Here is a 20,638-nt window from a genome sequence, read left to right as displayed (position 1 = left end):
ACCATAAGCAACAATAGACTGTCATTTCTTGGAAAAAGGTGTAACAGCATCTTTAAGTTGGAACCACTACTTTAAACAGGTTTGTGACACATATTAAAGACTCTAAACCAATAAGTTTCTCCAGTTCTTTCTAAGGGTCTGAGGAGGTTGTCTCAATGGATCATATTATCTCATATAGGATAGGACTCATCTTGCCTCTGGCTGCTCAGACGCAACAGGTTAAATTTCACTTGTTTTGAAGAGTAAAGATTAGTATCTAAGCTGACATTTGTAGAAGAATTATCTGCAAGTGCAAATCAATGCTAGCTCTTTGATATCTTCAGACCAGAACAGGTTCAGCAACTCCCAATTCTAAAGCCAGTTTCCTACAAACACAACCCCCCCCCAACAATCCAAAATCTGATGTGGGGTGGGGTGGGATGGCTGGAGATATTTTATTTCTTTATTTTATATTTACTTTTAAATTATTACGATTATATTCCACCTATGGTGGCATTAATGGTTCTCCTCTTCCTCATTTTATCATCACAAGCAGCCCGTGAGGTCGGTTAAGCCACGTGATAGTGACTGGCCCAAGGTCACCCAGTGCGCTTCATGGCTGAGTGAGAAGTTGAATCCTTGTTGCCCAGGTCCTAGTCCACTTCATATCCTTCCATCTTACTCCACCTTCCGGAAAAGAAGATGCAGAAGTGAACAAGCTGACGGTAACGAGAGAAAGAAGCTCTCGACTCTCAAGCTGGCCCTGAGCAGATGTAGATTTAGGGGAGAGTGGCAGGGATGCTGCAACTGTGATTTAGAATGGAGTGAGATAAGGGGGGGGGGGAGACCATTTTTGGCATTGCACAGGCTGCTCTTGAAATTTGAGACCCCAAAGTCCACCACTGTCTTGACCACAACATGGACACAACTCAGGTTCTTTTTAGGAAAAGAAGGCTTTAAGTCACCCTTGAAAGGAAGGTCTCTAGTTCTACAAATTAGTCACTGACCTTTCAGAGTGTCTTCTCGCTGCTTCCCTCTAGGGCTACTTCTACATTAGGGGAGGAATTCAACAATGTGCAAAAGCTCCAGCAGGGCAAGTATTTCAGATTGCCAGACAAATAGATTCCCACCCCCTCACCCCATACTCTCACCTGAGCCAAGTTTTTAGGGGGGTTCCCCTGGAGGAGAGTGGGGGGGAGCCCTCTTGTGCAAGCAGAATCCCACCCCATATATCTTAGATGTACTCCTACAAGGGTTTCCTCACAACTCTCCATGCCCTTAACAGGATTCTATGACTGTATAAAACTGTATGATACTGCTGTATATGTATATAGTGCAAATACTGCCTATTGTCACAGACTCAGTTTGGGGTAGAATTGGAATGGAAACTTTAAACAACAGTCTTGCTGTATATTGCCAGGGTTGATCAGGCCTGAGACACACCGCATGGGATCTTTTCTTTGCCAAAGGGGAATGCAAGGAGAACAACCAGGGTAATCAACCAGCCCAAAAATGAAAGTTCAAGGCTTTATTACCAAATCAAGTATTACACAATTTAGAACATTTTATCACTAGTGAAGACAAGTCCTGAGAGAAGGGAATAAAAATTGGAATGAAGAAATTATCCTACAAAGGCAGACTACCATTTAAAAGATGGGTTATAAATAAACACACCCCAAGGATCCAGGCTAGCAATCCTTTTAAAATCACTCTATTCACCTATGTCATAAGCACTGGTGTCTGTAATAAACATTAACTTGCTAGATTGCCAAGTACACAGATTGGCCCTTGCTAGATTGGCCCAAGTACACAGTGCTTCTGAACTGGTGTTGCCAACTTACTAAAACTTTTTAGTAAGCCTTTTTCATTAAATTAACTGTTTGAACCAAATTAAAATTTGCCATGACCTGTAGACCAACTACAGTTTGAATATCGAAGTCTACAATTTACCAGACATCTGAACCTTTCTCAATAGTAAGTTATTGATCTGGCATTTGAATGTTGAAGTGGTTCAGGTACAAGGCTTTGCTGGTTTATAAGACATTGCCCTAGCTGTGCCCCCCAGGACAATTTTAAAAGTCACATACTTGAGATCATTTATGAGAAGAACCACACACCAGTCATGCAGATTGAACTTGAGGCCTTCTAAATACAATGGACATGCATTACTATTGAGCTATGACTATTGAGCTGTCCCCCTAAGGACAGAAACTAAGGAGGCAGTGCTGGCCAAATTCTTCACCATCTTCTTTTAATGAGCAGTGCCATAAAATGAGTCCCCTCAGCGAGAGATTGCGCATATCCGGTATGGCTGGGGGGATAATGTAAGACCTGACCGATGGTCAAGGCTTAATGTCACGCCTTTTGGAGCCTGGAAAGTGAACTTCTGAAGTAGGGCAGTGAAGAAAAGGAAAAGCTCAGTCCTCGCCAACTGCTCTCCAAGACAAGCTCGCTTTCCTAAAAGGGAGGGAGAGACGGGGTGGGGGGTGAGGGAGAGAGAGAGAGAGAGAGAGAGAGAGAGAGAGAGAGAGACTATGTTAGTAGAGTTTACATCTTCATAGCAATCTTCCTAAATATGAATACAGACATGCATATACACACACACAAAACAGCCATTTTTTGATATTTACAGTGCAGTCTCCAACCAACCCATGTGTACAATAAGACTTATAAAGGGAAAGCGCCAAAAAATTTCATATACACTGGTGCTCCGCAAGACGAATGCCTCGCAAGACGAAAAACTCGCTAGACGAAAGAGTTTTCCGTTTTTTGAGTCGTTCCGCAAGATGAATTTCCCTATGGGCTTGCTTCGCAAGACGAAACGTCTTGCGAGTTCTTGCGAGTTTGTTTCCTTTTTCTTAAAGCCGCTAAGCCGTTAATAGCCGCTAAGCCGCTAAGCCGTTAATAGCCGCTAAGCTGCTAAGCCGCCAATAGCCGCTAAGCCGCTAATAGCCGTGCTTCGCAAGACGAAAAAACCGCAAGACGAAGAGACTCGCGGAACGGATTAATTTCGTCTTGCGAGGCACCACTGTATTAGAGAAAAGAAGATACAAAGATTCATTATATTAGAGGAATTGTTTTACAAAATTGTGTAAATTAGTCACAGCGAGCTTTAAAAATATGTCAATAAGAAAAACATGCACTTAAATGGGTTTTCTTTTCTATTGCAGATTGCTGCTGAAATGTGGAGAATTGAATTTAAGATTGGAAAAATGAAGGAAACCAAAGTTGGCAGAGCTGTCCATCCCTAACCTTGCAGCTTCCCTCTCACATTTCAAAGATGTGGAGATTTATTTATTTTATTTATTTCATAAAATGTATATACTGCTTGATTATAGAAAACATCGTAAAAACCAACTATCATTCAGTTAATATCCAGTTAACTGGCTTAACCCAAAACTCTGCATTCACTTTGACCCTCCCCAAAAAGATCTTACAAATGTTTCAGGAAATTGCATCAATTTTTAGGAACTCAGGATGGAAATTTGTGCTTTTGTTTTTTGGAGAAAGGGCCACATTAGACTAAGTGAAAACATTCAGCTTAGAACAGGCAATAAAAAATAAGTCAGTCAGTCAGTCAGTCAGTCAATCAATCAATCAATCAATCAATCAAGTTGTTGGAGGGACCAAGCAGTGGGAAGGGCCAGACCACAATGTAGACAAAATGTCACACATACACAACACAACACAGTGAGGGTAACATGAGGTGCTGGGAGAGGAGACGGAGAGTAAGGTTAAGGGGGGGGGGGAGAGCAATGCTAGGAGCTGGAAGGAGGGAAGGACAGCAAGCTGAAAGGATGAGGACGGTAGGGCAAAAGCAATTCACCCACAGGGAAACAGATCCCTTTCCCCCACAAGTGGCTTACTTTCTGAGCTGCATGGTGAGAAGCAGGGTGCAGAGAAGAAAACAACTGTGTGAACATGGAGAGGGAAGCTTGCACACACAATGTTTCTCATGTTCCCTGAGGGGAAACCCTGTAAACCAGGGGTCAGCAACCTAAGGCCCATGGGCCGGAAGTGGCTCACAGAGGTCGTTTGACCGGCCCACGAGCCACCCCTGAACTGAGCTGCCCGCTCGCACACTGCAGTAAACCAGAGCAGAACTGTGCAGGGACTCGCTTCCGCGGCACCATGAACAGATGCCAAAAATTGCACCTGCACAGATGTAGACACCGAAAATCGCAGGTGCTCCATGCCCCAGCACACGGAGGTATCTCTGCAGGACCGTTCTGGCCCAGGCAAGATTAACCTTGCTGACTGCTGCTGTAAACAATACACCCTAACCCTCAAGGACTGTCTGAGCCACCTATGGCACTCATTAAAGATCTCAGTAAACACCCCCTCAAAAATCCACACTTGGCTGGGGTGGGAGTGGGGAGCCATGTCAAAACTATTTTTGTGTTGCACCACAGCCCCAAAGCGCAGCCATTTTGTGATTGGTGCCCATAGCACTTTCTTAAATGCCAAATGTACTCACTGGTCCAGAAAAGTTGGTGACCCTTAAATGCACAATACAGTTAGTAATATACCCAGCTCTCAGTAAGTAAGTCGCATAGGCCCTGTTGCAACTCTGGTGAGCAGCTCCTCAACTTTTGTTACCTGCAGAGAATGGCAGGAATGCTTCCCTTTTCCGGAACTGACCATCCTCTAGGAAATGGCCAGGATTAAACACATTGGGTGTTTCCCACTCATCCTTGTCAAACAGCACAGAGGTCAAATTGGTGAGCAATATGGTTCCCTGCCAAAGGAGAAGCAGAGAAGAAAGTAGATAAAAATGGCAAGGCGCTTTCAAGTATTCTCTTTGAAATTACAGCAGTACTAAACCTACGGTATATCTCCTGACAGAGAAAGGAAATGTTCTGAATGCAATATGTACTTTTCATTATTAAGTAATTCATCCAAAGAAGTCCCACAAAAGCACAGTTCCAATATAGATTTTAAAAGACATTCAAAGCCTGCTGAACTACTAAAATTCAAGGTTAACAACACCAGATACTGGCTAATTTCTGACAGACTAGCTACCCATTCAAACTGAGACTGGTACAACTCTGTATTTAGACCAGAGGTTACCAACATGGTGGCCTCCAGATGTTTGGGGATACAGCCTCATCATCCCTGCCTGTTGGTCATGCTGGCAGGAACTGATGGCAGTTGGAGACCAACAACATCTGGATGGCACCATGTTGGCCTAATAAAAATAAAATAAAATAAAATAAAATAAAATAAAATAAAATAAAATAAAATAAAATAAAATAAAATAAAATAAAATAATTTATTACTTATAGCCTGCCCATCTGGCTGGGTCTCCCTAGCCAATTTGGGCAGCTCCCAGCAGAATATTAAAAACACGATAAAACATCAAACATTAAAAGCTTGTGCTCTTTAGTGGAAGAGCAAAAACAAACAAGAAGAGCTTTATGTTCTTAACATTTACTTTGGGCACATGAAACCCAGCCAGTGTTGTGTCCTTAGTTGTTATCCGGGGCACATTCAAAGGCACAATGCTGCTCATCCTTTGAACTTCATGAACAACGGCATTGGTATAGGGCATGCTGTCCTTGTCACCTATCGCTGGCTGGCGAGACTGGCCAATCACAGAATCTATTTCCGCTTGGACTCTGGCGGCAAATGAAGAAGATTAGCTTCAATACAAGAAGAACAGACAAAAACTGAGAGCTGAAGATTTCTAGTTGGAACGGTCCATCTACTGCGTAAATAGAATTGTTTTTACTGCACCGTTTATTGCAGCTTGCCAGATAGACAGTCCCCTCCCCTCTCTTCCCCTTCCACACTGTTCTGTGACCTCTCACAACCTCCTTGAACCAATTTCAGGGTGCGTGAGAGAGAAGTACAGGGAGAGGAGTGGAGGGAAGCCTTTTTGCACAAGTGAAAGTCCATGCTCACAGCTTCTGCTGACAGGACTCCTTCAGCGAATCCTGCCCAAATAAAATAAAATAATAATAAAAAATAATAATAGAAGTTTTATTTAAATGCTGCCCATCTGACTGGGTTGCCCTAGCCACTCTGGGCAGCTTCCAGCAAATTATAAAACCACAGCAAAACATCACACATTAAAAACAGTTAAAGTATATAAAGCAGTAACATATACAAAAACAGTTACATATTATTAATTATATATGCATATGATATAACAGTTAAAAGAACATCAGCTCATTCATATAATCAATTCAGATCAAATGCAAAACAGCTAGCAACTGAGTTAACAATCTCCATTTAGAAGTCATGTTGAAAGAGGTACATTTTATAGTCAACTACTTGCTAGACGAAGTGTTGTGAAAGACACCTATGATATTAACTGGCTTCAATGTGGCATAAATCACATTATGATGCAGGAAACAAAGCTTGAGGACATTTTTGTAAGGGATGCTATGGTTCGCATTTGAATTTCTTGCATTTGAACATCAAATACTATCACACATTTACAGTAAGTATACTAAGCTGTTTGTGCCAGCAGATGCCAGCACAATGGGATTTCCCCACCCTCTCCTCCCACTTCCCCTAATCTTTAGTAGTTCAAGAACCACACACACACCCCAGAGCATCACACAGTGGGAGGAGACAGTAATGGTGTTATGTACTGAAGTTCTCACCCTGGCCACCAGGAGTATCGTGTACAGTGGTACCTCAGGTTAAGTACTTAATTCGTTCCGGAGGTCCATACTTAACCTGAAACTGTTCTTAACCTGAAGCACTACTTTAGCTAATGGGGCCTCCCGCTGCTGCCGCGCCGCCGGAGCACAATTTCTGTTCTCATCCTGAAGCAAAGTTTTTAACCTGAGGTACTATTTCTGGGCTAGCAGAGTCTGTAACCTTAACCTGAAGCGTATGTAACCTGAAGCGTATGTAACCCGAGGTACCACTGTATATAGTTTTCACTCAGGTCCATGTCAGTTACTTTAGGCAGGAAACCCTGGGTTGTTGTTGCTACAATGTTGACAGCCGGCTGCCTGTAAAAGCAGGCCGGCTGAGCTGTTTGCTGCTCAGTTCTGTTCCAGCTTACAAATAAAGAGCTGCTTTGGAGAAATTGCTGCGTCGTCTGCTATGTCTACCTATTATTCAACACTAGCGATGAGGAAATGGAATCATAATTTGAAGTTGAATTCCACCCTATGTATCTCCTTTCTGTATTTGCTTGAGTTGATTCAACAAAATTAATTAATCAGTTTACATAATAACATATTAATACTAGACCTATTGCATTTTTGAATCACCCCAGAAAATATCCTGAGGCAGACCACAGAACATCATTCATACAACCTAGCTCCCATTCTAATTTTGAATCCCTAAGAGAACAAAAACATTTCTACATTTTGCTATGAAATTACCTTATTTTAGTTACTATTGAACCTATAGCTTGGACTAGTGGCAAGGATTCATGGAATCATAGAATTGTAGAATTGGAAGGGACTCCAGGGTCATGTATTCCAACCCCTACAATACAAGAATCACAGCTAAAGAATCCTTGGTAGATGGTCATCCAAGAGAGTCCACCACCTTCTGAGGTGGTCCATTCCACTGTCTGAAAGCTCCTCCTAATATTTGAATCCATTAGTTCAGGTCTTACCCTCTGCAGTAACAGAAAACAAACTTGCTCCATCTTCCGCATAACAGTCCTTCAGAGATTAGAAGATGGCTATCATATGTCCTCCCATACCCAACTCCCTCAACCGTTCCTCAGATGGCTTGGTTCCAGACACTTAATCATCTGTTTCACCCTCCTCTACACACATTCCAGCATATCAATAGCCTTCTCAAACTTTGGTGCCCAGAACTGAAATCAGTAGTCCAGTTGGGGTCTGACCAAGGCAGAACACAGTGGCTCTATTACTTCACTTGATCTTATACTGCTGTTGATGCAACCTAGAATTGCATTAGGGTTTCTTTTTCTTTTTCTTTTGCTGCTACTGCATCACACTGTTGATTCATGCTAAGACCCCCAGATCCTTTTCACATGTTCTGCTGTCAAGCCAGATATCTCCCATCCTATATCTGTGTATCTGGCATAGTAACATACCAACATGGCATTGGGAGCTCATCCAAAAAAGGGAACGGTAGAATTCAGCTTTTGTTTCCTGGGGGTACTCAATGGTACGAACCACCAGCAACTTTTAAACGGATATGTTAAAAGGGTGGCACTTATTGTAACAACTTCATGGTGCGTACTGGCACCTTTTTTCCCCTAGAAACAAAGCACTGGTGCTATTCAATGTTAGTCATACTCATGGAAAACAAATTGAACTTAATAGCCTATAGGTTACATTGCTTAATTGCAGTAGATTTACTCCAAACCCAAAGTAATCAAAGACAAGTAAGCAAATGAAGGCTCTACCTTGAATTTCCGGGAAAATGGCCATGTAAAGCAAGGCCCAGCGCAGGGTTGTAGAAGATGTTTCTGTTCCAGTAAGAAAGAGATCCAGTGTTGATTGTAGCAGGTTGTCTTTATGAAAACTGGAAGCAGCATCCGCCTTAAAACAAAGAAAATGCACCAAAGGGTTCATCTGTCGTTAAAAACACCATCCCAGTTTCAGTCCTATATATTAAGTGATGACAATGAGATTCATGAGCTATATTCCTGACAAGTGTCCTGGATCTAGCACTGCCAAGTCAACAGCCCTGTGAATCTGGTGGATTTCAGGCACTGGACAAGTGGTGATGGGTCACCCCTGGATATACATTATTTCATATTCATGTATATGCACTTGTACACACATGCACCCTCACCTCTTTGGCTGCTTTCATACAGAGCCAATGGAAAATACAGGGTAAGTTCTGGTCCTTTAGATTTTGTCTCTGCTTTCTATTACTGCTACTACAAAAACTATACTTTTTGTTTCTTACCCTGGCCATTTGATTCAGGTACGCATCTATGAAGTCTCTGGGTTCAGATGGGTTCCGGTCTGCTTCATGTTTTTCAATGATTTCTCCCACAAAGGATTTCAGTTCTCCCCAGTTTCTTTTAACGGTCTGATGGGGCCCTGGCAAGTGCTTCATGAGAGTGGGAAATGCATTGTACAGCTGAGGAAACAAATACTAGCATCAGATTTGTGTAGGGAAAGCCCTCTCATAACAGTTGCAGATCATGCTACTATCAAAGGAGGTAGCAATCCATGCAATGGCTTCCCATGAAGATAGCTACCTGTTTGAAAAATGCATGCACCTTGGCTGATGATATCAGGAAAATGGTGCCAATGTAGTTTTCTCATTTGGTGATGCCTATCTGCATGGGGGGCCTTTCACGGATTCTAATTGGTAAGAGGGGAGTGTGGAATTAAGCCGTGTATGCCCTTTGGGATTGCATCACTGTGTTCATTGCAAGACATGCTCTGGATCTTAAATCCAGTTTATAAACAGGCCCTACCTTTGGTATTTTAATAGATGATGTGAAGACAAGACAAGATGTCAAGGGAATATGGGATGGTGTGTGATGCACAAAGGGAAAAAAGAAATAAGAAGATAAAGAAACATGAGGGCCAAAAGCAAATCAATGAACAGTCAACAAAAATGTGGGAGTGTGCCTGGGACCAGAAGACCTACCTGAGTCCACATACATCCCTGAAGATACATTATCTCATCAAGGAAGAGCAATAACTTCTGGAAATTACTGTCATGGTAATCAAAGCGGTCACCAAAAGTGACAGAACAAATGATATTTGAAACAGCATTATTAATCTGAAGTTTAGGGTCAAATGGCTGCCCTGGAGAGAGAGAGAGAAATGGAGAAGGAATAAGACTGCTTATGGCTTCCATGTAACAAAAACAGAAGGTGGTGGAAGTTGGTGTGTCTGGACAGAGTATGGGGGGCACAGCAGATGTTCTTCAGCTAGAGGATGTCTAGATGGCACAGTGGAAGAATTTTATACTTAGGGGAACATGCTAAGGAAAACTGCACAGCTATAGGCATAAGCTTTCTAGCACATTGTTCTGTGAGATTTTATATCTATGTTGTTTTGAGGTTATGGGTGCTAGCCCCCTTGAATCCCTGGAGGCAGCAAGCGTTAAAACATAAGGCAGGCTAGCTGCCTCATGAGGTGATCACTTGGGGGAAAGGCCCCTCCGTCAGACTGCAGTGAGAGACTTTGCAGGGATGTGACCTAGAAGTAAATGAGCAAGCTGGAGAGTTTCAGAGCACAGTGTTTGATTTCTGTTTGAATCCAAGGCTTGTGGCTATGGGAGAAATAAGACCCACAATGGATATACCCCTGGGCTGAGTTTTACACTGATGCCCATCTAAAGCAGAGTTGCATTTGCACAAAGCAGCACTTGAAAGCTTCATACCATGACCAATGTATTTTTTAACCTTTCATAGGAAATAGGCTTTTTTGACTGTTTTGCACCTTTCTCAGCTTCAATAGCTTCCCTTAGGTATTGGCTCTCTTCCTGTATTCGTTCTTCTAAAGTCCTTTTACCCAAACCAAAGTTTCTGAGCATTGATGTGGCAAATTTTCGCTGTTGTTTCCAGGTGAGACCATTAGAGGAGACCACTCCTAGATGGGAAGAAATAACAAGTGCATATCGCAAGTAAGAACATTTAACATTTAATTATAACATGGGCTATTTGCTTTAGGTTATTCTGCTTGCCTGTTTGTGTTGCTTTGGAAAGACTGAAGCAGGCTGGTTGTTTTTATTTGATTGCCGTTAGTTCTGCTGCTGCTGCTGCTGTTTGATTATTGTCTGTGGGTTGGTTTGTTTTTGTTTTTTTACTGTTTGGGTTGCGTTTTGGAATACAGTTGGCCCACCAATTATGTGGTAGTTTGGTTCTGGGGGTCTGTGTGCAAAGGCAAATTCTAGGAATCCCAAGAGCCAACACCACCCCACAAAGTTGGGGGCTACCTACTGGGCTGTAGGAAGGAGCCCCAAGCGCTTCCTTGGGCCCCCCTGATACCTCCCCCAAGCCTGGTAAGCAAGGAAAGCCCACTGGGTGTGTAGGTGGAGGAAAAAAGAATAAATGGTAAGTGGAAATGGCAAACTTACTTATTTATTCTACCCCACCCCACATAATGTTGCTGGCTCCCTGTACTAACTTTATGCTGTCCTTTGAAAGTTTTTGGGAACTCTGATAGAAAGGCAGCATATGTTTAGAAATACACAAAATGGAGTAAATGTATAGGAACAAGTAAAGCAGTCAATATTTTTTTTACAAATGTCCCTTCTACACTGAAGCCCTTTAGGCCACTCTGGCATTCCTTTTCTGGATTAATGGTACCTGTTTATATGGCCTTGATTATTTAATGATAATTCTGTTTTTCTCTCTATTTATTTTTGCCTTTTTGATTAGATAGGAGCTTTCACCAGGAAATGATGAGATTATACCAAATGATGATACAGAAGCGTATTTCTGAGCTAGAAATAAATAAATAAATTTAAACAATTGGCTGTAATTTAAAGTAACTCACCCAATGACCTACTGATTTCCTTGGAAAGAGGATCAACTGGACGATCTAGGAAGTTTTCACCCTGATGGACAAGAGCTTCCTTCACCAGATGCAATCCATTCACAATCACGATCCATATTTTCCCAACCTGAATGCTGAAGACATTGCCATATTTTTCTGCCAGCTGGAAGGAGAGGAAGAATGCAAGAGGTGATAAAATATCTCTATATAATCTATATTGATATTCTATATTAATTTACCTGTCTGATGTTTATAGAATGCCAATACTGTATGGAACAAGTAAACTTGGTTGCAATCAAATACGTACATCGGGGCAGCAGAGATGTCAAAAGTGTTTCCTGGGCCCAGTTCACTGTGCATGGACAGACCCCTTCCATTCTCCGCCTGCAATCTATTGACAAGAGCTGCTGCTTCTGCACATATATTAATTTAGCCTAGCCTACCACACAGAGATCATAGAACCAAAGAAATGTAGAGTTGGAGGGACCCTGAGGATCATCTATTCCAACCCTCTGCAATGCAGGTATATGCAGCTGTTCCATATGGGGATCAAATCTGCAACTTTGGCTTTCTCAGGATCATGCTCTAATGTTGCAAAGATAAAAGGGGGAGGGTACGATAATGTACAACAGAACATGCGAACAGAACTACAATCCTTATCCTAAAGTACATGGGACATAGAGAATTGAGTGGGGCACCACAATATTCCTCCCTTCTTTTTGCAAGGGAGTTAATTCTGAGCAAAACCTTTTCAAGCCAGTCAGTTGTGTTTTATTCTATAAAGGCAGCACACTAAGGGAGTGGAGGAAATCATGTAAACACAAGAAAAATGCTTTACGTACTCAAGTGTCCTCCATCCATCCATCCAGCAGCAGCAACAAGAAGCTTCAAACTGTTTTGTTTATAATTTCCTTTAGAAATGTCTGGGGACATTCCCAGGGGAACTGAAGGAGGCAGTGGTGTGCCCGCTCTTAAAGAAAACATCATTAGATCCTTTAGATCTAACCAATTACCACCCGGTTTCGAATCTTCTGTTCCTGGGTAAGGTGATTGAGAGAGCGGTTGGAGCGGTTGCTGAACAGCTTGGTGGGTTTCTGGATGAAACATCGGCTCTGGATCCATTCCAGTCCGGCTTCCGCGCTGGTCATGGGACCGAGACAGCTCTGGTTGCCCTAACAGATGATCTTCGTAGACAGCTGGATCGAGGCGGGTCGGGGCTGCTGATTCTTCTAGATCTGTCAGCAGCTTTCGACATGGTCGATCACGAACTGCCTTGCCAACGTGGGAATCCAGGGCACAGTCCTTCAATGGCTGCGCTCGTTTCTCTCTGGTCGGGGACAGAGGGTAGCGCTTGGCGGGGGAATTGTCATCGCGCCACTCCTTGGTGTGTGGAGTACCTCAGGGTGCGATACTCTCCCCAATGCTTTTCAACATCTTTATGCGCCCCCTCGCCCAGCTTGTCCGGAGTTTTGGGCTGGGTTGCCATCAATATGCTGATGACACCCAACTCTATCTGCTGATGGATGGTCATCCTGACTCGGTCCCCAGACACACTGACCAGATGTTTGGAAGCTGTGGCTGGATGGTTACGTGGGAGCCTGTTGAAGCTAAATCCTTCGAAGACAGAGGTCCTGTGGCTGGGACGGGACGATATGGGATTGGGGGGGGGACAACTCCCTTCTCTTGCGGGGGCGCAATTAGTGCCAGCACCATCCATTAAGAGTTTGGGTGTAATCTTCGACACCTCCCTTTCCATGGAGGCGCAGATTGCAGCTATAACAAAGGCGGCATTTTTTCATCTCCGCCAAGCTAAGCAGTTGGCTCCTTACCTCTCTCGCCCTGACCTAGCCACTGTGATCCACGCGACGGTCACCTCCAGATTGGATTATTGTAACTCGCTCTACATGGGGCTGCCCTTGATACTCCAGCAGGTGCAGAATCCTGCAGCGAGACTCCTTATAGGGTCCTCGCTGCGAGATCACATTCACCCGGTGCTATACCAGCTGCACTGGCTCCCGGTGGAGTACAGGATCAAGTTTAAGGTGCTGGTTTTAACCTTTAAAGCCCTATACGGCCTAGGACCCTCGTACCTACGGGACCGCCTCTCCTGGTATGTCCCACAGAGAAACTTACGGTCTTCAAATAAAAACATCCTGAAGGTCCCAGGCCACAGAGAGGTTAGGCTGGCCTCAACTAGAGCCAAGGCTTTTTCGGCTGTGGCTCCGATCTGGTGGAACACTCTGTCACAAGAGACTAGGGCCCTGCGGGACTTGACATCTTTCTGCAGGGCCTGCAAGACAGAGCTGTTCCGCCAGGCCTTTGGCCAGGGCACAGCCTGACTCCCTCCTTCGGCAATCTTCACGGAGCTCTGTCCCAATGGTTGCCAGTGGTTTGCTTTGAATTAATTTTACAATGAATGATTTTATTTATTTTTTTTAATTATGTTTATTAAAATTTTCAAAAAAGAATACAAAGGAAAACAGAAAAGAGAAAAAGAAAAAAAGAAAAAAGAAGAGAAAAAGAAAAACAGCAGTTTAAAAAGTTTACCGTAATTACATTCCATACCCAATTTCCTTGACTTCCCCACACCTGCCCTTCTTGTATTCCAATTCCAATTTTTAGCTCAGCAATTTTTATCCCCCCCACTCTACCTTATTTCCTCTAATTCAATTATCTTAAACAAATTTTAACTTCTAAACCTCTATCTTTATATTTCAAAACTTATTCTTAACATACTTTCCCTAAATTCCTCCATCAATTTAATTAACCTATTTAAACTTAAAAATCCCAATCTTTATACACGAAACACTTATTTTTGATAATCTTTTGCTAAGGTCGGCCCCAAATCTCTCCCCAAATTCCCCATTTTTATGTTAGTGGCAAAAGCCAACTTAATTAAAACAGAATAATATTTTTACACCCTTTAAATTCCCGAAGCCCTCCCACCCCCTTTCCCGGTTTCGATCCCCAACCAAAGTCCATCAGTCCATCCAAAATCAGCCTGGCGATCTCACATCCGAGGCACTTAACCCTCTCTCAATTTCTCTCTGCCGGTTTTCTTGATAGTCCTTTATTTTAAATTCCGAATCTCGAAGAGGCTCTGTTCCAGTAAAATCCATATTTCTTCCAGCCAGACCTCCATATTTAACAATGGAGCCAAAATCTTGTTTCTTGCTTCTCATAAGTTCAAATGTCCCAAAGGCTCCAAACTCTGTACTGTCCATATTTATATTCCATATGTCTTCAGATCCCCATAAGAGGAGATCTCTCCAGATTCCATTCTTCACTTCCAGCCAAACTTTCATTGTCATGTTCTTATTTTCAATTGTTTCCAACTTAACAGGCCTCTGGCTCTCTTTAGCCATCTGCAACATCCCAGCGCCTCCTTCTTTCTCATATTCTTTAAATGGCATCTCAAATGACTCAGACTCTTTCTCCTGTTTGGCTATAAGGATTTTTGTATCAGCAACAACACTTCCCTGTTCATCTGCAGGAGCTTGAATCATATCCTTTCCAGGTTCAGCAATTTTGTTTACTGTTCCCTTCATTGTTATTACACTCATAGTCAAAACATTTGTCTGCTTCTGTAGATTTCCCAAAAGACGGAAGGTCTTTTCCAGTTCAGCCAGTATTTTTCCACTTACAGCCATTTTTGTAATGTCCTGAACCCCCTCTAGAGGGATTCTAGTTACTTAATGACAAATTAACCTTTTCTTCTTTGTTTTTAACAATTTGTTACCAAATTGTATCAGATGTAACCAGCAAAGACAGCAAAGACACAGTTCTCCTTTTTTTTTCCAACTTTGACAGCTAATTTGACAGCTGTCAAAATCTATAAACCTCTTCCACAGGCTCTCTCCCCGATCGCTCCCAGGTTTTGGGGGAGGGGTGAATTCCGTTCTCTTATCCTCCAGCACAGTCACTTAAATTGGCCCAATATAAAGTTAATTGCACTTTTCCACACACACAAAAAAAGACATTCACACAACCTTAGTAATAAAATCCTTGCTTTACGATGTTTACAAGGCGGGCAGGTTGACTTCCTTTTTAGCACCTTACCCGATCTTGCCGAATTCCCAGAAATAATTTTCCCTTTTAAGTCCAATTACCGTGTTACTCACGGGTCGTTACTTTTGATCCAAAAGTTCAAAAGAAGAAATTAGCGCTCTCCATCCATGGCATGCGGCTTCACTCAGCAGGGGAAGCAGTCGAACTCTCAGCACCAGACCTCCCTCCGTTCCCCGTTCCGAAGCCTTTAAAAAGGCTTCTTTGCGGGTCGGGGGGGCGCGCAAATGGTGCCCACCGAGTCACCAGGTCCACAGGCTTCAGCGCCTGTGGTTTCTAAGGGTCCCCGCGTCGCCGCGGCGGCAGAACCCGACCCCTGTTGAGCAGATTCCCTCCGGAGCTCGGAGGGAATCCGCCATTAGACGATGGCGCCAACCCAGAAGTCTATAATGAATGATTTTAGAGTGTTGTGTTGTGTTGTACTGTTGTACTGTTTTATTGTTGTTAGCCGCCCTGAGCCCGGCTTCGGCTGGGGAGGGCGGGATATAAATAATTTTTTTTATTATTATTATTTATTTCAAAAAGACAGCTTGGGATCCCTGCTGGCTTGGAGTCCTGTACATATGTACCCCCTGTAGCCCTCTAGAGTTACTACCTTGGTTCTGGCAAAATACAGGAGAGGATGAGGGAGGAATTGAGGGCTGTTGTTTTTTCACCTAGTGCTGAAATGACTTCAAAGCAATTCATTACAATCTATTGCAGCCAAACACTATGGCCCCTCTGGGATTTGTCACATGAACACACACACATACACAGAAATTTGTAAATCTGTCTGTGCTTTCCTTCCCAGATCTTAAATACATGACTTTTCACATGTATGCAGTAGTGCACAGCAACAGATGCAGGCCTGGGCAATAAACAAACAAACAAAGGATCATATTCTGATGAGGTGATGACTTTGTTCCACATGTTAAATTTCTGAAAGAGAGGGAATATTAGGTGGTGGGGCGAAGGGCAAGCCTTGTGGGGAGCTACCTCTCCCCCACCCTCCTCTTTCAAATATCATGCAGAGAACTATGTTCAGAACTGGTGTTTCTGGGCTACACTGACAGAAAACTACTTGTTCCTAGAGCCTTGGAACCTGTTGCTCTCTAGGAGATAGGGCTCAGTGATCCTAGGCTGGGAACTGGAAGCAGCTACATGAAAGCCTTGCTCCTCCTCAGGGGTGGAATGAAGAGAGGGAGCAAGGAGAAAAAAGGAAAGGAAAGAAGCGAAAGACGTTTTTCTCCAGCCCAGCTGGCAATGCCTTTCCCGTAGAAGTGTGGGTGAGCATTTGGAGAGGATCCCTAACATGGCAGGGAGAGGGAGTCCAGCAAATATAGGACACATTGTGTCCAGTATTGAGGACGTCGCATTCTACATTGAAATACAGGATGATCTTGCATTACACAGGACAGGTAGCAACCCTATACCCCTCTGTCAGCAACTCCAAGAGATAGATAATGTGTTTTGGACCACAACTCTCATGAAACCCAGTGAAAATGGGCAGTGGTGGGTGATGATGGGAGTTGCAATCCACAAATTCTGGCAAGCGCATTAGCGGCCCTGGAAATACATGGTCTGAAGATAAAGCAACAGGACAAGAAAGCTTAAGGATGCTATTATTCTGATTTCATGGCATCACTCGTGGTTTTTGCTAATCCATCAAAACAGTGCACGAGACAAAAACAGAACAGGACACACAAACACAAGCTCCCGTAACATTAAAGCTGTCTATACAAATTCAAAAATAAAACAACAATTTCATAACATAATTACTGGCTTACAATCAAAACAAAATTATCTTGTAGGAATCTAAATACATGTTGGGCTGCTGTTGGATTTCAGTTGGTAACTGATTCTAGAGAGCTGGAGTTGCAACACTAAAATACCACTTTCTAATACAGGACAAACACACCTCCGTGAATTCACTGCTAACATTAACCATAGCAAGCTTCTTAATATTTGCTTTCCTTAGAAGTATCTCTCCATTCTATCTTATTGCTATTTTCTTTAAAAACACGCTGTTCCTTAATTTAGACCTGAAGTTTGGGATTGCGTTCGTGAGCGAGGTAAGAGACACCCTGACCCATAGCCCACCTGAACTCACACACTGCACCTGCGAAGCTGCTTGGCATTGTATGATCTACTTGAGCCTAAGGGTCAAATACAAGGAAAACAAACTGACCTCTGGACCAAGGAACTGGACAGAGCTCATTACCTTACTCATGCAAATATGTGGCTCATAGCTCTGGACTTTTTTTCCCCTGCCCAGAGCTAGAGGTAAAAGGCAGAAGTGGTGGAAATAACCTGCTAACAAAATAGAATCATGCAAACAACCATCCTACCTTTTATGGCAGGTGTGGACACAGGTTTATTACCAATGACTGTTAGGCAAAATAGACCCCCCAGATTCAGAGGCCATACACATCTGGGTGGAACAAACCACAGGAGATGCATTTGCCTTCATGCCCCAGCTGTGGGCTTCTCAGAGACCTCTGGCTGGCTACTCTTGGAATCAGGATGCTAGACTAGGGCATCTAAGCCTCATTTTCCAGTGAGGTTTCTATGCTCCTTTCCACTGCAATGTTACCTGTTTTCTCATCATCTGGTTCATTCCTTCATTCTTACCTTCCGTGCTGCCAAATGAGGGTTCTTTGCTCCAAAATGTGGTATATTACCCAGCAAGGGAAGAGGCCTGGGCCCTGGGGGGAAATCCCTTGGACGAATCCTTTTCTTGTAATCAGCAAGAAGCAGAAATGTTGCCAGAAACACCAGAACGATTTGCAGGGACAAGGCCTCCCAGAGGATAGAGAGCAACTGGAGCAGCATCTTGGAACCTTTCAAGCCTTCCTTTGTCAGAGCAAACTGTTTTCTGTTGGGAGAACAGAAATCTGATCCCAGGAGAGCAGTCACACCTCTCCTCTAGGCTAGGGCTCCTCTGAGAAACAGGAGTATGCAATCCATACATTGTTGTACATCACACCCACAAAGAGATAGACGCGAGATGGCTTAATGAGTAACTCTTCTTAGACAGGAGAGGGAAGGTAGCTTTCTGAATCAGAACATTTCCTTCTTGTTTTCACTTTTATTAAAAAAGAATATATTCTATTACTTTTTCCACAGGAAATAAACTTTACTTAAAATACCATAAGCAACAACAATAGCAGTTAGTCTGTCATTTCTTGGGGAAAAGCATAATAGCACCTTAAAGTTGGAACCACTATTTAAAACACGTTTATGATGCATATTAAAGTCTCTAACCAATACAGTTACTCTAGGCATTTCTGTGGGTCTGGGTTGGTTCATAGAATCTTAGAGAATCATAGAATCTTAGAGTTGGAAGGGACCCAAGGGTCATCTAGTGAAACCCCCGATCAATCGTCTCATACAGGAGAAGAGTGGATCCCAGGTGTTACAAAAAAAAAAAAAAGATTCTGAGGGTCTGGGGAGTGTGTCTTGATTGATCATCTCATCTCATAAGGGATAGGTGTTACCCCCCCAAAAAAAGATGAAGGACTCATCTTGCCTCTGGCTGCTCAGACCCAACAGGTTAAATTTCACTTGTTTTGAAGAGTAAAGATTAGTATCTTAGCTGATATTTGTAGAAGAATTATCTGTAAGTGCAAATCGATACTAGCGCTTTGATATTTCAGATCAGAACAGGTTCAGCAACTCTGTCCTCTTGGTAAAGAGTCAGAGGAATCATCTTGCTTGCCTTTTGTTCATTACTGCATAGATTAGAAATGGTTTTAGGCTGGATTATCATTTGAGGAAGATTGTAAGCAGCAGAACCATATGAGGACTGCCTAGCAGCCTACTCCATTTTCTAGAGTGGTAATAATCCATTATATAGGGAAAAGAAGCATATTGGGTCTTAATCAGGTAGGCGACAGTGATATCTGGTACAGATTTTGCCTTGGCCACAAAGAGATGAAATCAGGGATGGGGAACCAGTGACTCTCCAGATGTTTTTGGACTCCAGCTCTAAGTAGTGCCAACCAGCACATCCCATAATCAGGGATGGGGAGAGTTTACTGTCCCTTGCAGTAAGCAGCAGCAACTCTGCTCTTGAGAGGTCAGGGTAGTGCTACCCCATCATGCCAAGCCATTAGCTTTCAGCCTTCGTTCCCCGTGTCAAATAGAAGAATCTTAATACTCATCACCATCAGCTAGAGAGGGGGTAGAATTCCAACTACAGCTGTACCTCGGAAGTCCAACAGAATCCATTCCAGAAGTCCATTCAATTTCCAAAACATTTGGAAAACAAGGCGCAGGCGCACCAGAAACTATAGCGGAAGCCGCACCAGACACTTAGCTTCCCCAAAAAGTTCGAAAACTGGAACACTCAGTTTTTGATCGTTCGAAGGCTGGAACGTTTGACTCTCAAGGCATTCAGGAGTCAAGGTACAACTGTACTGAACTGCAATAATCGCTTAACTGCTGTGCTTCATTGCTACAGCCTCTGTGTGCCTGGGGGACCTGCCCATACTTTTGAATGCATTGCAGGTGAAAGGTGAAGAACCAGTGTCTGCAAGCTGAGGCAGCCTGGACTGCTGCTGCAGGAGGTCATTGTATGTCAGCTCAGGCCTCTGGGAATGTCAGCAATATGGGCTGAAGCAGCCTTCAATAATTATTTTTAATTGCAACTCCCATCATCCTTGGTCATTACCCAAGATGCACAACTTTTTTAAATCATGGCAACAACTAATCTGGAAAGTAATATAACCTATGGGAAATTCAGGAACCACAATCCATCTTAAAGCCCATTGATCTTACTGTATTTATAAGCACATTTAAACTCTGCGTTGGGATTGAGGCCAACAGTTCAGAACAACAGAAACTGGTTACGTGCCAAAGGAGGTGCATGTCCATTCATGCAGCTGTTGATCCAAGTTAACTTTCTACCACTTCATTGCAGAACGTGCCTTGCAAAATATTCTAAGCCCTATGCGGCCTAGGACCCTCATACTTACAGGGCCGCCTCTCCTGGTATGTCCCGCGGAGGACCCTAAGGTCCATGAATAATAATAGCTTAAAGGTCCCGGGCCCTACGGAAGCCAGACTATTCTCCACCAGGGCCAGGGCTTTTTCAGTGACTGCTCCAACCTGGTGGAATGCTCTGTCCCACGACACTAGGGCCCTGCAGGACTCGATCTCCCTCCGCAGGGCCTGTAGGATACGAGTTATTCTGCCTGGCC

At 43.3% G+C, this 20,638-nt stretch overlaps 1 protein-coding gene across 1 annotated transcript; it reads right to left on the bottom strand.

Annotated features, from left to right (window-relative positions):
• Positions 1-1,492: 1,492 nt before the first annotated feature.
• Positions 1,493-18,783, bottom strand: LOC128410878 (cytochrome P450 2J4-like). Its single transcript, XM_053382657.1, has 10 exons — positions 18,069-18,783; positions 11,394-11,556; positions 10,335-10,484; positions 9,535-9,695; positions 8,839-9,015; positions 8,330-8,465; positions 7,258-7,261; positions 5,414-5,597; positions 4,579-4,717; positions 1,493-2,436 (listed from the first exon to the last, which is right to left on the bottom strand). Exons 1-10 carry the CDS (start codon positions 18,267-18,269, stop codon positions 2,261-2,263), a joined length of 1,491 nt encoding a protein of 496 aa, XP_053238632.1. The 5' UTR covers positions 18,270-18,783; the 3' UTR covers positions 1,493-2,260.
• Positions 18,784-20,638: the final 1,855 nt, after the last annotated feature.

Source organism: Podarcis raffonei, chromosome 3, assembly GCF_027172205.1.
Source record: "Podarcis raffonei isolate rPodRaf1 chromosome 3, rPodRaf1.pri, whole genome shotgun sequence".
NCBI lineage: Eukaryota > Metazoa > Chordata > Lepidosauria > Squamata > Lacertidae > Podarcis > Podarcis raffonei.
This window is presented reverse-complemented; position numbering and strand designations above follow the sequence as displayed.

What these genes read in the sequence shown, in the direction of transcription:
- LOC128410878 (XM_053382657.1), bottom strand. Translation starts at nt 18,269, where the DNA reads ATGCTGCTCCAGTTGCTCTCTATCCTCTGGGAGGCCTTGTCCCTGCAA. An exon ending in AGCTATTGAAGCTGAGAAAG is followed by an intron (nt 9,696 to 10,334) that starts GTGCAAAACAGT and finishes CTCTCTCTCCAG; the next exon opens with GGCAGCCATTTGACCCTAAA. An exon ending in AGGGATGTATGTGGACTCAG is followed by an intron (nt 9,016 to 9,534) that starts GTAGGTCTTCTG and finishes TTGTTTCCTCAG; the next exon opens with CTGTACAATGCATTTCCCAC.